This window comes from Peromyscus leucopus, chromosome 11 (genome assembly GCF_004664715.2).
Source record: "Peromyscus leucopus breed LL Stock chromosome 11, UCI_PerLeu_2.1, whole genome shotgun sequence".
Lineage (NCBI taxonomy): Eukaryota > Metazoa > Chordata > Mammalia > Rodentia > Cricetidae > Peromyscus > Peromyscus leucopus.
Window position 1 is genome coordinate 23,343,192 of NC_051072.1, and position 16,222 is coordinate 23,359,413.

Sequence of the window (16,222 nt, forward strand, 5' to 3'; positions counted from 1 at the left end):
TATATAAGAGAAAAAAATGAGTGGGTTTTATATTTTATTTTTCTAACTGCTTAGTTTCTAGGCAGCAACTTGAAACATGATCTTGTTATTCCAATATTATCATTGGAAAGTTCCTTTGTGGGATAAATCATTAATGCAAAGATACGCAGAATTAAAAGAAATTGTGGGAGGCCAGTTCCAACCTTTTAAAGGGTTCCAATGAGGAGAAGAGAGGAATAAAAAACATTTTAGGTAGAAAGATATCAAAGAGGAGAAAGACAGAAACACCGGATAGCTTTGGGAGGACCTGGATCAAAATCCAGCAGCCCCTTCTGCCTCTTCAAAAAGGCTTTTTATAACAATGCCAAGGGGCAGGGCAGAAGACCTCCCCCTTGCCATTAAAGCACACATCACAGTTAAGTGAGAAGCTTCCAAACACCTGGTAACCATGTCCATGGTCTGATCATTTCCTTATGCATCCCTGCTGGCTAGAGCAAGCTCAGATCCCACTAGGAAACTTCTGTGGGTCTCCAAAACTCTCCCTTCTTAATATTTTAGAGGGTCCCTCGGAGTCCTCAAATAGACTTGCCTTAGGTCATTCTTCTCTAGTCAGCCTTACCCTTCCTTGAGATACACTTTCCATCAAGCATACTACTCTGTCTTAGGTTGGAAGCTAGCAAGAAGAATGTTACCTGTCCATGACTACCAGCCTCTGGCAAGGGGAAGTACAGAACTTAACAGCTTTAAATCAGGTCTCTAAGAGCTTGCAGGATTTGGTGAATGCTGTAACACTCAGGACAATGCCACTCCCCCTGAGACAACTTTTCCACTGGACCTTCCTAGCCATACCCGAACCAGTGAAAATGTGCCCAGCAGTGGATAGTCACTGGTGGTGGTGGTAGTGGTCCTTTTATCTAATTTCATTGCAGTTCTCCTGAATGCAAGAATTCAAATAAGTTCAAACAAATGTTGCTGAAACTTCACTCCCAGCTACAGAAGCAATTTCAATTAGCTCTCCCCACAGTAAAGGTGGAATTACCATACTGAGCCACATTTCTTTTCAGCTAGTAAGACTCAGAAACTGTATCTTCAAGGATCCTCTCATTGTTTCACAGCTGGCAATCAGAAGTGGTGTGGCTCTGGGCTCTATTTCATTCCAGCTTTTACATTCTTAGTACTTGAACACCAAATAGTGACAAAACCTTTCTTCCAAACTTCCCCTCAGCAGTGGGAGGGGGGAGGATTAGTCTCCTGCTTTCCCCAGACTGCAAGATGGAACATCAATGTCAGAAACATTGGTTCAGCTGCTCTTACTCCAACTCCTCTGGAGGAGCATCAGCAGCTATGATGTCATCAAAGCTGACATTCCTCTGTTCCACACAGTGCACTAAGTGCTCAGGCAGCCATTAAGCTTCATTTGGTGACTGAGGGTACAATACCTTCCTCTTAATTCTTTGAAGGTGCTTCTTAAGACTGCCATGAGCTCTTTCTACTATGTCTTGTTCTTGATAGACTTTTATTAGCCAAATGTTTCCCTCACTTGCATCTCAGGCAAAACCCCTGTTCATTATGTGCCCTTAAGCTTTTTCTACACCCAAAGCCACTTCCTGGTGTTTGACAGTTCTGCCTTGCCATGAGCATTAATTTTTAAAGGGTCTCAAAGCAGACTGACAAGAAGCATTAGCATTTTAATTGCCTCCTGACAGGCAAGCTATGATCATCTCTTTCCAGTCCACCACCTTAACCTTAATCTAAAACTGGACATGTCTGACTGCTTCCATGGGTTTTTCTACTCTCACTACCTCCACACCCAAGTCCCTGTTCAGGCACCATCTGTGGGAGGCCAGCTCCCACCTTTTAAAGGGTTCCTATGAGGAGGAGAGAGGAATGAGAAACATTTTAGACAGAAAGACAGCAGAGAGGAGAAAGACAGAAACATAGGATAGCTTCTGAAATACCTGAATCAAAATCGAATGGCCCTTTCTGTCTCTTCCTAAGGGCTTTTTGTAAAAAAGGGGCAGGGCAAAAGATCTTTCCGTTGCCATCAATGCACACTGCACAACCAAGTGCAGACCCTTCCAAACACCTATTAACCATGCCCATGGTCCAGTCATTCCCTTATGTAGCCCTGCTGGACAGAGGAAGCTCAGATCTCACTAAGAACCCTCTCTGGGTCTCCACAGAAAATGACTTTAACATTGATGACTATAAAAAGCTGTAATCATGCAACTTACACAGATTGGTTAAGAGAGCAAGATTCTCAACAACAACAAAAAATCCTTATATAATGTGAAGTAAACAGCATTATACACCTGCCCATGGAGACTGCTTCTTTGAGATCTATATCATTGATGGCTTCTACTTCATTGAGATCTACTATAATTCTTGATGACTTCTAAGGCAGAAGAAAATAAACCAACACCTATGATGGACAGGAATAGATCCTTAAAGGAAATGTGATTCAAGAAGAAGTAGTTTGGGAAGCAGAGCTATATCTATATCAGAATAACTAAAGCTGAAGATTTTGAACAACAGCTGTAATTCACATGGAAATGTGGTGCAGCATTATTACCTGGAATATCCTCCCCAACTCTGATAAGCAAATATCATTAGGAAGAAAATAAATAGCTCCCTGTAGTAATGAGAGGAATAGAAAATGAATTCGTATGGACCTATTTATTTTTAATTAAGAATATTTTATTTTATGAAAAGCAATGTGTTTTACATATTAAGTAACACTATAATTTGTATAGCATTAAACAGGAGGAAAAAAATTCAAGCCATAGAGCCTCTTCTCATGAAATATATTAAAAATAATTTATTCTAAGTGTGTTAGGGTTTTATTTAGCTCAGCCTGCAAGACTCAAAGTCATAAGTCTATGACAAGCCTTGAACTTTTGGTACTTCTGTCTCCGTTTCCAGAGTGTTGGATTATAGGCTTGCATTTGTCTAGCTGTGAAATACTTACTTTGAATGTAACAGTCTTCCAAATAGTATTAAGAAGCTCTTCAAAATATTTGTTGTTATTTTTTTATAGGTCTAACCATCACACCAATATAAAGATCTTTGGATATTTTGTGGACTTATGCAGTCACTTATTAAGCAGAAAGGACATCATGGACTCCTTAAGAAAGAAGAAATTTGACTTACTCTTTTTAGATGCAACAGATCCTTGTGTTTTCTTGATCGCTGAGAAACTTGGGAAACAATTTGTGGCTTTTCTTCCCGTGGTATTTAGCATTATAGACTATGGGGTACCACACCCTTTGTCTTTTGTCCCAGGATTTGGTTCCAGTTTAACTCACCAACTGTACTTCTGGGCCAGAGTGAAGAACTTCCTGATGTTCCTTGATTCATCCATGAAGCAAAGAGAAATACTTTCTCAATATGACGGCATCATCCAGGAGCATTTTGCAGAAGGCTCTCAGCCAGTTTTGTCTGAACTCCCATGGAAAGCAGAGCTGTGGTTTGTCAGCTCTGACTTTGCCTTGGATTTTGCTCATCCCATGTTTCCCAACATCATCTATGTGGGAGGCTTAACGGACAAACCTGTTAAACCAATACCTCCAGTGAGTGATCACTTATCCCTCAGTTTATCTTTTATTTGGAGGCCTGCAGTGCTTAGATGGTGTCTTAGTTAAGGTTTCTATTGCTGTAAGGAGACTCTATGACCACAGCAACACTGATACAGGAAAACATTTAAAATTTGGGTGTCTTACAGTTTCAGAAGCTTAATCCATTATTATCATGGTGGGAAACATGGTGTCATGTAGGAACAAATGATATTGGAGAGGGAGCTCAGAGTTCTACAACTTCATCCATAGGCAGCAGGAAGTGAACTGTGACATCAGGCATAGTTGAGTATAGGATACCTCAAAGCCTACCCCCACAGTGACTCACTTTCTTCAACAAGGCCACACTCACTCCTACAAGGCCATACCTATTAATGGAGCCACTCCCTTTGGGGGCCATTTTATTTCAAATCACCATAGAAGAAAATTGTCACTTGGTAAAGATGTCCTGGAAGGAAGGAAGTACTCTAAGGCAACAGAAGAATTCTGAGTCTACATTTTTAGGTTTGTGAAAGTACAATGTTAGAATACCCCATGCTAAGTTTGAATACTTGGTTAGATGGTACAAAATGTGAGTTTCTTTTGTCTCTCTCTATTCCTGGCTGTGGTAGAATAACTCCTTTAGTTATTATTGATATTTCCAATTGAATTTTTGTGGCTGTGATGGTTGCCAACATAAGGAAAATCAGACTTTATATCAAAACTCTCAAAGAAGTTTAAAGACTATATATATTTGAAACTTTGTGTCTATCAAACATTGCAACTATAAAAATATTACTTCAACTGTGAGCTAGTTAACTTACAGAGAAATATGTCATCTATGTACAAAATATGAAAATAAGCATATGAAGAAAATGTAAGGAATTTAAAGAAGAAATAAATAATAACTTAAGACTCAACTCTACAGTTTTAGAATTAGACAACTATCCAGAAAAATTATCACCTTGAATAATACTATAGACCCAATAGAATTATTAGAAATATATAGATCATGCTTAAAATGTATTTGTAAGTGATTTTTTGTGCGTGAGTGCTTGCCCTGCAGGTATGTGTGTGCATCACACTTGTGCAAGTGCCCAGAAGAGGCCAGAAGAGGGTACTGGATCTCTTAGAGCTAGAATTACAGAGATTTGTGGTTGCTCTGTGGGAACTGAACTGTGGTCCTCTGGAAGGGCAGCCAATTCTCTCAGCTGCTGAACTATCTCTCCCGTTCCGAGTGTTCATTCCAACAACAGCAGAGCACAAAATCTTCTCTAATGCACAAAAAAAATTCCTTGGTTCATGTGTTACCCTTCCCACCCCCCAAAACAACCCCAAGATTTGCAAATTCTCAGATTAATGTAAACATCTCTTACCACAGTGGGATGAGTAGAAAACAATATGTAAAATCAAAGGGAAAAATCAAGAGGAACATTTGAAAATATTATATATAAAAGGAAAGGAGACAAAACACAATGGAAAAATGGAGTGCAATAAAAAAAAGATATAGGATATAATTCATAGCTATTATTTTCTCTATTTGTACAGACAAGGTATTTGAAATTGATAATCTAACCCTTCATTATAAGGCACAAATAATGATGAGATGACTAAACAGGACACTAGCAGAAAGAAGGGGCTTAAAATAATCAAAGTGTAGATGATTGAAACAATGAATAGAAAACATTAGAATCAATAAAATCAAAAGAGTAGTATGCTGAAAAGCATTAGAGTCATTGAGAATATAAATAAGAAAGAACAACAAAATAAGTTCTAAATAAAAAAAATTATCCACTATTATTTAAAACAATAAAGATTATAAGGGAATTATACAAACATGATATATCATCAAATTAGGTGATCTACATGAGTGGACATATTCCTATGCGTGTGTGTTAACATAACTGACTCAAGAAAAAATAGAAATTCTTAAAGTTATGGGAATAAATTAGACTGACCAATAATAAGTCTTTCATTAAGGAAGTCTGATATAACATGGATTAACTCGTGAATTAAGTGAAACACTTAAGAATTAATGCCAGTTCCTCTATAAATATTTGTGCCACTTCCACAGGAAAGAATACTTCTCCAGCCATTCTATGAATCTATAATTACTCTGTAAGCAAAGGTAGAAAACAACATCAGAGGAGAAGACATTATACCACACAGCAATTGAAGGAATTTTGTTTACTGAATTTCCAGCATGAAGATAAAATAATACAAAGGATGTCAAAAATAGTTAGGAAGGATCTCAAATTATTAAAGAAAAGAATGCCCTTAGCAATTGTAAACTCTGAAGATTACATTTTAAGCAGTAGAAATCAGTTATTCAAATAATATCTAGTGTATGTATTTGCTTGGAAGAGTAATCTATAAGAGCTGAAAGATGTAGCACAAATTTTAAAAGGTCTTATTGATAAACACAAACCTGGAACTGGGTATTAGGGTGATCACAGAATGATCAGAGAAACAGAACAATTCATCAAACCTCATCTTTAAATTCCTCAGCTCATCTTGTTTACTCAGACTGAAAACCTCTGAGTCCTCATCAAAATGGATCTCAGCTGAACTGCTCCTAAGAGCTAAAAGCTTAAAAATGCTCTAGTTCCTGGTCCTCATGCCTTATATACCTTTTTGCTTCCTGCTATCACTTCCCGGGATTAAAGACATGTATCACTATGCCTGGCTGTTTCCAGTGTGGCTTTGAACTCACACAGATCCAGATGAATCTCTGCCTCCAGAATGCTAGGATTAAAAGAATGTGCTACAACTGCCTAAACCTATATTTAATATAGTGGCTGTTCTGTTCTCTGACCCCCAGATAAGTTTATTGGGGTACACAATATATCAACCACACAAAGTTACTGCTATTCAATACAGTAACTACCCTAGACACAGCCATACAGGGACTATGAAAGTAGTTTTATCATATAGAATACAAACAACCAAAGCATGGGTTTATTTGACAACTGGTATTGTTTCATGTCATAACTGCTTTAACAAACCATTTTTTTTTTCAAATTTCTTTGTTTCTTATAGGATTTGGAAGATTTTATCATTAAGTTTGGAAATTCAGGTTTTGTTCTTGTGGCACTGGGCTCCACAGCATTCCTGTATCAGACCAAAGAACTTATTAAGGAGATGAACAGTGCCTTTGCTCGCCTCCCTCAAGGAGTGCTGTGGACATGTAAGGACACTCATTGGCCTAAAGATGTCAGAATGGCTCCAAATGTCAAAATCATGGATTGGCTTCCGCAGACTGAGCTCCTGGGTAAGAACCTCCTAGACTTCTTACTTTATTTCCATTAATATGCTTTGAGACTTAATAGATAACTGATATCTGAGCACTTGCAGTTGCAGAAAAAAAGGCTGTTGATAGGTGAAGATATATGTCCAGCAGTCAGGTAGAAGGAGCTAGAGTACTTGGGAGAATCAGTCATAGCAACAACTTCCTCATCCTTTTCAACACAGACAGATCGCAATTCCCTAAATAGATATGTAGCCTTGACTTAAGAGTATTTACCGTTGATCACAACAACACAATCTTGACCAATATGTGAGCTATAACTACCCCTTGGGCAGTTGCCACCATTTGTTGCTGCTATTCTCACAAAGATGTGAGAAATCCTTGGTATTTTTAAACACACACACATATAGGTGTAAGCATGAAGACACATCTTGGTTGTTAGAAAAGGGCTGAAAACTCAGACACTTATAACATGGATATTGTGGGGTTGAGAACATAGGGAGATATTTCAGTACCAACCCATGTAAGCCCACAATACAATATGAAGACACTGATTTCTATAGCAACAGAATTCCCTAGAGACACTTCCCTTCAAATTTTTTGTTTCTGTGTGATTTTATGGATACCTATATTTTCTATACTCAGTGGTTGAATCAGAGGTTTGTACCTAAGACTGACTCCAAAGAAGCTGGGAAATTTTTCACATAGGTCTCTGTTCAGTAAAATCATAGGTTACACAATAGGAATAAGACTTGCTTTCTAGGAAAAATGGGTAGATTTTTGTGTGAGGTATAGTTTGGGATGGTTTCTTTATGATCATAAGAAATGTTTGGTAGCTTTCAATATGGAGCAACAGTCAAGACCTGTAAATGCTGAAGTTTCTGGTCTATGATCCCCTTCTGTAAGCTTTTCAAAACAGAGCCGATAATACCCGTAATATAGCCTTACGTGAGATCAGACATGAAAAGCAAGAGAAGACCAAGGTTAGACAAGTGAAGAAGAAAGCATCAGTGGAGAAGATGAGGATGAGCAGAAGGACAAGGAAACTTGCCTGGCTTGTCACTGTCCTTGTAGCTGTGCCTGGGTTCTAGGTCTTAGATAGATTTTTGTCTGAAGTAAGGCATCTCTCTGCAGAGAGAAGGCTGGGTATCACATGCTGGAACATTGCAAATCTCTAAAGCAACATCAGTAAATTCATTCTCCTCAGCACATTGGTATTTCTTGGGTCTGCTGCTTTACCTGGAATCTGAAACGTTGATAGTGACAGATTGGATGATCTTTCTCTTTTGAACAGCTTATCCTAAAATTCGTCTTTTTGTCACTCACGGGGGAATGAATAGCATAATGGAGGCCATCCAGCATGGAGTACCCATGGTGGGGATTCCCTTTTTTGGAGACCAGGCTAAAAACTTGGTTGTAGTAGAAGCAAAGAAAGTTGGTGTTTCTGTTCATCTAGAGACACTCAAGGCAGAGACATTTGCACGTACACTAAAAGAAGTCATAGAAGACAAGAGGTATGCAGCTCTATGGGGTTGGGGTCTCTTAGGCTGAATATAGGCTTAGTATTAATTTGACTGTGTAGTCTGTTTACCAATGAAAGAGAATTTTGTGGGATGTGTTATAATACATGTGTGATACGTGAAAGTCCTGCTTTTCCTTTGCTAATAATCCTAATTTTGGGTGAGGAGCTGAGAATATGCTTCTACCTGATGTGGTGCGATGACTTCTTATGGTCACATTATCTTTATGATCTTTCATATTTTGGGTACCTATAATAGAATTTCAGTTGAAGCAGGAGAGATCATTGGCATGTTCTTTACATGGCTAATCTCCCTGAATCATCAAATACCTAAAGAATTTCTATTGACTCAGAAGTTAATGATCTTAGTTACTATTGTATTACTGGGAAAAGGTACCAAGACCAAGGCTACATGTAAGATAAATCATTTATTTGGTTCTTGCTTACAGTTTCAGAGGGTTAGTCTATGATCATCATGGTGGTGACTGTGTGTGCAGGATGGTACTGGAGCAATAGAAGAGAGCTCACATCTTGATCTGCAGGCAGGAGGCAGAAAGAGCAAGAATGGGCCTGGCGAGGGCTTTTTGATCCCCGCCAGTGAGAAACCTCCTCCAATAAAGTCACAGTTCTTAATTCTTCCTTAACAGTCCACCAACTGATAAGCAAACATTCAAATATATATGACTATGGGAGCCATTCTCATTCAAACTACAAGGACAATTGCATGACCTTAATGGGCTGACCTTCCCTCTTCAGGGTCTTTTTGTTGAACTCACAGAACTATCTCTCCAACGTTGTCCTTAGGAGAACATGTTTTTGGCTATTACTTTTTCTGTTCTTGAGGTCACTCATCATACACTACTTTCTCTTTAACACTTTGAAAGATTTGCAATATCTCCACCATGTGTGTCATTATTGTCTGTTCCACACTAGCACATATGAAGCACGCACCATGAGGAAGCAGTGGTATCAGTTTCTACTCTGTTCCTGGGGCTCAGGACAGGTCTGTTATAATGGAACTCTTTACAAATCTAGCACAAATGCAATAGTAACAGAGACAAAAAGAGGTGACCCACATATTCCTTGCACAACCGGCACAATGATTTCACAATCAAACATGACTAAATACTCAGGTTTCAATGTCCCAATCACTTAATCAGACAGACATCATGTCACACAGGTTCACATATATTTAATGTGAGCATACCTTCAGCACAATAGGTGAAATCCTTACAGACGTTAAAAATGTTTCTCTTCAAGGGTTAATTTTGATCCTTCTTGTATTAGGTTTTTCTTTTTAGCTTTTCATTGAATGTTTTTTAAATTGAACTTTTAGTTGGGACTCAGGTAGATAGTGTCAACAAAAATGTATGCTAACAATTTTGTTAAAGCTGACCTATGGAAATGTACTAGAAACAAAATGTGTGTGTGTGTAGGGGGGGCGTGTGTATATGTTATAAAGTCCCAACTACTGGCACAGCACATTGGTAACACATTCTCTCTGTGTCTGCCCATAGGTTCAAGTCTGCAGCCATGGCTGCCAGGGCCATCAGGCGCTCTCACCCCCTGACACCTTCCCAGCGTCTGGTGGGCTGGATTGACCACATCCTACAAACAGGGGGAGGAGCACATCTCAAGCCCCATGGCTTTCAACAGCCATGGCATGTGCAGAACCTGCTGGATGTCCTAGTGTTCCTGTTGGGGCTCACTCTGGGCACCTTGTGGCTGTTGAAGAAAATGCTGGACTTGTGGCTCAGGTTCCAGGGTGTGGTCAGGAAGGAAAAGAAGTCCTAATGTTAGGGTTGACCTGGGGGAGGATGTTCAGAACTCTGGCTTTTTACAGGCCTGCCCCTTGCCTAAGACAAGGAACTCCCAGGGTTCTCCTCTTTCCCTCTTCCTGCTGCTGGACCTCCAGTTGTCCTCACTATTTTCTGCCTCTTTTCCTAACACTCATACAGTACACTAACTGACTGGTGACTCCACTACCTGGATCGCCTGGCTCTAGTACAATCCTTTCTTTCCCAGCTGTTTCTTCTCTTCACACCTTTCTGCCATTGACAGTGTTATGACAGTTTCATCCTCTCTGTGACTTCTATTCTCTGACTCTAATTTCTCATATTATTTGAGATTAAAAACCCCAAATATTGAACAAATCCAATTACTCCTTTATTTTTCTTATCTTATAATCTCTTTTAGAGTTCAGAATGCCTGGACTGCTCCATTCTACTCTTCCTGTTAGGAAGGAACAGCCTCTGCTAGCATTAATATCTACCAATTTATCTGATAATGACAACATATGAATGCCATCAATTCATTTTTCTTGGTAGAATACAAAATAAAGTTCACAGAAAATTGAAGAGTTTGGAAAAATCATTTTTGATATGACTTATATGATAGGTTTATTTCCTTATGTGTAAAAAAATTAAATAAGTAAAGAAAAGAAACTACAGTCTATCCACTTATTGAAGTAACAGCTATGTGTCAAATCGGATAAGCCAGAGAGAATGAATTTCAATGCCGTTAAGAAAGAAGATACAAAGAGAAGCGATATACATAGCATTCCTGTTGGGATGAACTGTAGCTCAGTAGCAGGACTAGAGGGAGATTCTGGGCTTTGAAGACTGTCTTTGGCCCTGTTCCCTGAAACTAGCAAACTGGGCAGAGGTTTTGTTGAGGGAATGGACTGAACTGTGCCTCTGACAAGGGAACTGTACATATGGTGAGCCAACACCTGGTGGCGCTGTGGTCACAGCGTTGGGAAGGAGTGCCTTCTTCTAAACAGAGTTAAACCTGACAGTTTATACTGTTGTGACCAAATGTCAGACACGCTTTAACAGGGGTTGTGATGTCAGTGAAATCATGACATCATATTTGGAATCTGCGGCTGGATGTGTTTTTCAAACCTCAGAGCTCTGAGTATGTCTCGCCCATCTTTATTAGAAATATGACTCTCTCCTACCTTCCTCTCAAACCTCAAGGTCTTGCAAAATTTTTTTTTCTCTTATGATTTAATATGAGTCTTCAGAGTTCAAATTAAGTTTGAATGCCATCCTAGAGCTTGATTCTCTGAGTTACCCCTCACACTCCTAACTTTTGTCCTAACATGGTACATTGAAAAGAGGACATAGTTAATACTGGCTTTGTGTTGACAAATTGACTAAATGATGGTTAATGTGAGCATCTCAAGTATCGTGCTTGACTGTAATATTCCCTCTGACTTTATCAAGTCATATCCAGAAGTATCTTCCTACATCAGCTCTGGTAGCATTGGTGTCAGGGGGAAAAGTGACTGAAGTCTGCATTCCCATATCTGGTCTTCCCTAAGTCAATATGATTTTGCATGAGGAAGTGGCAGAAAAATACACTTTGAATTTCTTACCTATTGTTACATATGGTAGAGGAGAAAGAATCTTGCTGGGACTCAAATGTCCAATGTCTGTTGTTTGTCAAGACTTATAGGAAAGCCATTGTACCAGTCCATACTTACTTTCCTGCTGTGGTTTTAACGTGTCCTCTCAAATTCATATGTTAGAAACTCAATTCCAAAGTTTATATGTCAACGACACTTTCCAGTGGAAGGTTTGTGATATAATTAAAGTTAAAAGAAGTCCACAGGGTGGGGCCTTCAGGATGGCTACAGTGTGGCTTTACCAAAAGAGAAGAGGGCCTGGGGCTGACATGCTTGTTCTGGTTGGCATATGATGCCCTTTCTGATGGTTACAGTACAGTTTTACCAAAAGGGGACGGGGCTTGGGGCTGATGTGCTTGTTCTGCTATGGCATGGGATGCTCTCATGATGCAGTATGAAGCCCCTCACCAGGTGCTGAGCAGATCCTCGTGCCATGTTGTAGATGTAACCAACCGTCTTATTAAATAAGAAACACAGAAACAATGTAAAAGAGAAAGCCGAGAGGTCAGAGCTCAGAGCTAAATCTCACCCTTCCTTCTGCTGTCCCAGCTTCGCGAAAAGAGAGCTACTTCCTGTTGGTTCGTTTTTTTTTATAGTATGTTGTTCTGCCTTCTCATTGGTTGTAAACCCAAACACATGACTGCCTCGTCACTGTCTGAATGTACAGCCCCCTTGGTCTTAAAGGCATATGTCTCCAATGCTGGCTATATCCCTGAACACACAGATATCTTATGGGATTAAAGGCGTGTGCCACCACCGCCACACTCTTGCTATGGCTCTAATAGCTCTGACCCTGAACACACAGATATCTATAGGATTAAAGGCGTGTGCCACCACCGCCACACTCTTGCTATGGCTCTAATAGCTCTGACCCCCGGACAACTTTATTTATTAACATACAATCAAAATAATAATTCAGTACAATTAGATTACCACCACACCATGTGTTCTCATCTATCCTGTCTACTGTCTCGTCTACACCTCTATTATCATAGGTAGTAGATAATGGAGCCTTTGAGCTCAAACTCATATTCGCCAGGGATGGGTTTGGAGAGGTAAGACCAAGGCCCAGGTTTGTAGGCTTTTTTTGTCTTGTGATCTTCCCACTGAAATAAGAGATCTGAGAACCCAAGTCTGGATTGCCCAGGTCACCTTCTCCCATTTCTGAATATTCTTACAGAAAACATCAACTAGTGGAGGATAGTTGTGTATATGGTGTGTGTGTGTGTGTGTGTGTGTGTGTGTGTTTGTGAGAGAAGTGAAGAGAGAGAGAGCGAGAATGAGAGAGAGAGAGAGAGAGAGAGAGAGAGAGAGAGAGAGAGAAAGAGAAAGAGAAAGAGAAAAGGAGAGGGAATTGTTTTTATCATTTCTTTCCTATAAACCTTGTTCAGTATTCAGGGGCATTAACCTACTAAAGAGTGTGTATGAGTTACTGGTAAGCATCTTTGACAATCATATTGAGAATCTCATTGAAGACAGAAGTAACAGAAACCAGCATTTAAACCACAGAGGAGTACATGAAATGTAGGGTCAAAGGGATATAGGGCATTATATATAACTAACTATAGCTATAACTCTATGTATTACTGTATATATATATATATACACACACATACATACATACATATACACATATATCACAGAATTGGTTTCAGCAAGTGAGTACTGCTAAATTACTATTAATTCCTACTAATGATCCAGGCCTAATGTAATTTCTCGCTTCTATATACACACACATCCTAATTTGTTCAAATATATCATCCTTAGCAGCTTCTGAATGTGTCTTTTGTCCCTATCCCATTCTGCTACAAGAAGCTTTGCTAGAGAGGGTTGGGCAAGACACCGACCTATGAGTACAGTATACATGATTAGGAGCCATTTTACTGTATGTTCCTTTAACAGAATAATAGTATTGGGCTTTCCCCTAGACTCATGGCCAACCTAGTCTCAGGTTCTTGGGCACTTTAGCAGTGTCAGGTATGTGTTCCATCTCATGGTGTGGTACTTAGTCCCAAATCAAAACATAGTTGGTTACTCTCTATGGTGGTATTCTATTTATACTGAAATGTGATTTTAATTGTATGTTAATAAATAAAGTTGCCCAGGGGTCAGAGCTATTAGAGCCATAGAAAGAGTGTGGCAGTAGTGGTGCACGCCTTTAATCCCATAGATCTCTGTGTGTTCAGGGATACAGCCAGCATTGGAGACATAAGCCTTTAAGACCTAGAGGGCTGTACTTACAGGCAGTGACGAGGCAGTCATGTGTTTGTGTAGCAGGAATCTTAAAAGTTCTTATTAAGAAAATCAAACCCGAGGCCAGTTATTGGGGTGAAAACTGGAAGGTCAGAGAGACAGAACAAGCCACAGCTATCTCACCTTGACAGTTCCTCAGCTGGTCCTGTTTCCTCGGACTAGGAGCCTCTGAGTCCTCATCCAGAATGAATCCCAGCTGAACTGTGCTGCTTCAAAGCCTGAAAGCTTAACCAGCCAAATGCTTAACGAGCCAAATGCTTCTAGTTTCTGTTCCTCACGCCTTACATACCTTTCTGCTTTCTACCATCACTCCCTAGGATTAAAGCCTCACTTCCTGGGATTAAAGGCATGAGTCACCATGCCTGGCTGTTTCCAATGTGGCCTTGAACTCACAGAGATCCCAGATGGATTTCTGCCTCTGGAATGCTAGGATTAAAGGCGTGTGCAATCACTGCCTAACTAGTGGCTTTTCTGTTCTCTGACCCCAGATAAGTTTATTAAGGTACACAATATTTTGGGGAACACAATACCACCACATGTTTGGGTTTACAACCAATGAGAAGACAGAACAGAAAGACTATGTAAAGATATACACACAGGAAGTAGCTCTCCTTGGGGAAGCTAGGAGCACCGCAGGAGGAAGGGTGAGATTTTAGCTCTGAGCTCTGACCTCTCGGCTTTCTCTTTTACATTGGTTCTGTGTTTCTTATTTAATAAGACGGTTGGTTACATCTACAACTCTCTTAACAATTATACAACTATTACACGAGTATAATTTTAGGCAAGCTGCTGTTGCAGGTCTCAGGTTTTGTAACTCAGTGATATTGATGAACTCCTTTCTCCTCTGGAAATGTGACATGAACTTTCACACACTATGCATGTTAGTCAAGGTGTGTGTGTGTGTGTCTGTGTGTGTGTGTGTGTGTGAGAGAGAGAGAGAGAGAGAGAGACAGAGACAGAGAGAGAGACAGAGACAAACAGAGAGAGACAGACAGAGAGAGAGAGAGAGGGGGAGAGGACTATGTGTGTAAAATATGTGTGTTTGTGTGTAGATATGAGTGTGACACTTCATATATACATATGTAAACATATATGTGGAAGGCAGAGGTTGACACTAGGTATTTTTAGGTGTCTTCCTGTTTGTTGCTCTCCCTACTTTTGAGACAAGGTCTTTTACTGGGCCTGGAGCTTGTCAAGTAATCTAGACTGTTAGGCCAGCAAGCCCAGGATGTACCTATCTCTACCTTCCTGCATCTGGGATTATAGTTGCCTATCTCTTTATATGAGTACTGAGTATCTGTACTCAGGTCCACAGGTGCTTCATGTACCTAACCAATTCCCCAGTCCTGAGGTCTGATATTGGAGGTGAGGTGAAGATGGATATCTCAGCTGCAGAAAAGGGAGGAAGAGAGAATCTACCTTTCTGTTGTATTTTTTTTTTTTTGCTTCTAGGCCTCAGCAGATGTGACAGTGCAGAGACCCTTTGGATGAAGATGGAATTTCCTTACTCTTTTCACTGATTCAAAAGCTACTGCCATGTGGAAGCAATCTCACACATGGCCAGAAATAAATCTTTCCAAGCTATCTGAATATCCTTTAATCTAATGAAGTTAACAATGAAATTAACCATCACATTAACACATTTGAGAAGTATGAGAACAATAGATTGGGTGGTGATTCGTTGTGAAGAACAGTACAGCCCCCTTTCTCACATTATTTCTCCCTTTTTTGTCTCTTCAGTTGTATGACTGTGAAAGGAGCGTGATTATATATGAATACAATGCTTAAACTCAGACACTGGTAATGACTTGTAGACACAAGATACCATGTTGCAAAGCAGAATTCAAAGCTGTGTTCTTCTACATGCTTTGAAAGTAATGAAGCAGATTCTCTTCCTGCTTTCAGGCTGGGAAATGTCACTAAATCTGTTTAGTGTTCAAATAGAATGTGAAGATGACTGCATAGGCAGTGTGCTCCTTCCTCTTGGGATGATTGATAAGTGGCAGAATTGGAAGCAGTTCTGAGCTTGCCCTGGGGAAGATGGTGTAATACTTCCATTCTGTGTTATGATGTTCACCCAGAACTGCAGGTTCAATTTTAATTGTTTTGACTAAATAGTTATGGTTTTCCTTAGTTATGATAAAAAGTAAATTTGGTATAAAACTTTAGAGTCACTAAGATAAGATAGACAATGCAATATTTTCTCTAAATTGTTAAATACAAATAAATGAACTGAATACTGTAAATGTAATTTTTACTTTAAA

General features: G+C 39.6%; 1 protein-coding gene across 2 annotated transcripts in view; it reads left to right on the plus strand.

Annotated features, from left to right (window-relative positions):
• The window catches only part of LOC114688916 (UDP-glucuronosyltransferase 3A2-like), a 35,192-nt gene extending 24,994 nt beyond the window's left edge, over positions 1-10,198 (plus strand). For both annotated transcript variants that reach the window (XM_037209392.1, XM_028863386.2), the window contains 4 exons: positions 3,017-3,548; positions 6,570-6,801; positions 8,072-8,291; positions 9,814-10,198. In XM_037209392.1, coding sequence (XP_037065287.1) covers positions 3,017-3,548; positions 6,570-6,801; positions 8,072-8,291; positions 9,814-10,090 — 1,261 coding nt within the window. In that variant the 3' untranslated portion in view covers positions 10,091-10,198. The remainder of the gene's footprint in view (positions 1-3,016; positions 3,549-6,569; positions 6,802-8,071; positions 8,292-9,813) is intronic.
• The last annotated feature ends 6,024 nt before the right edge of the window (positions 10,199-16,222 follow it).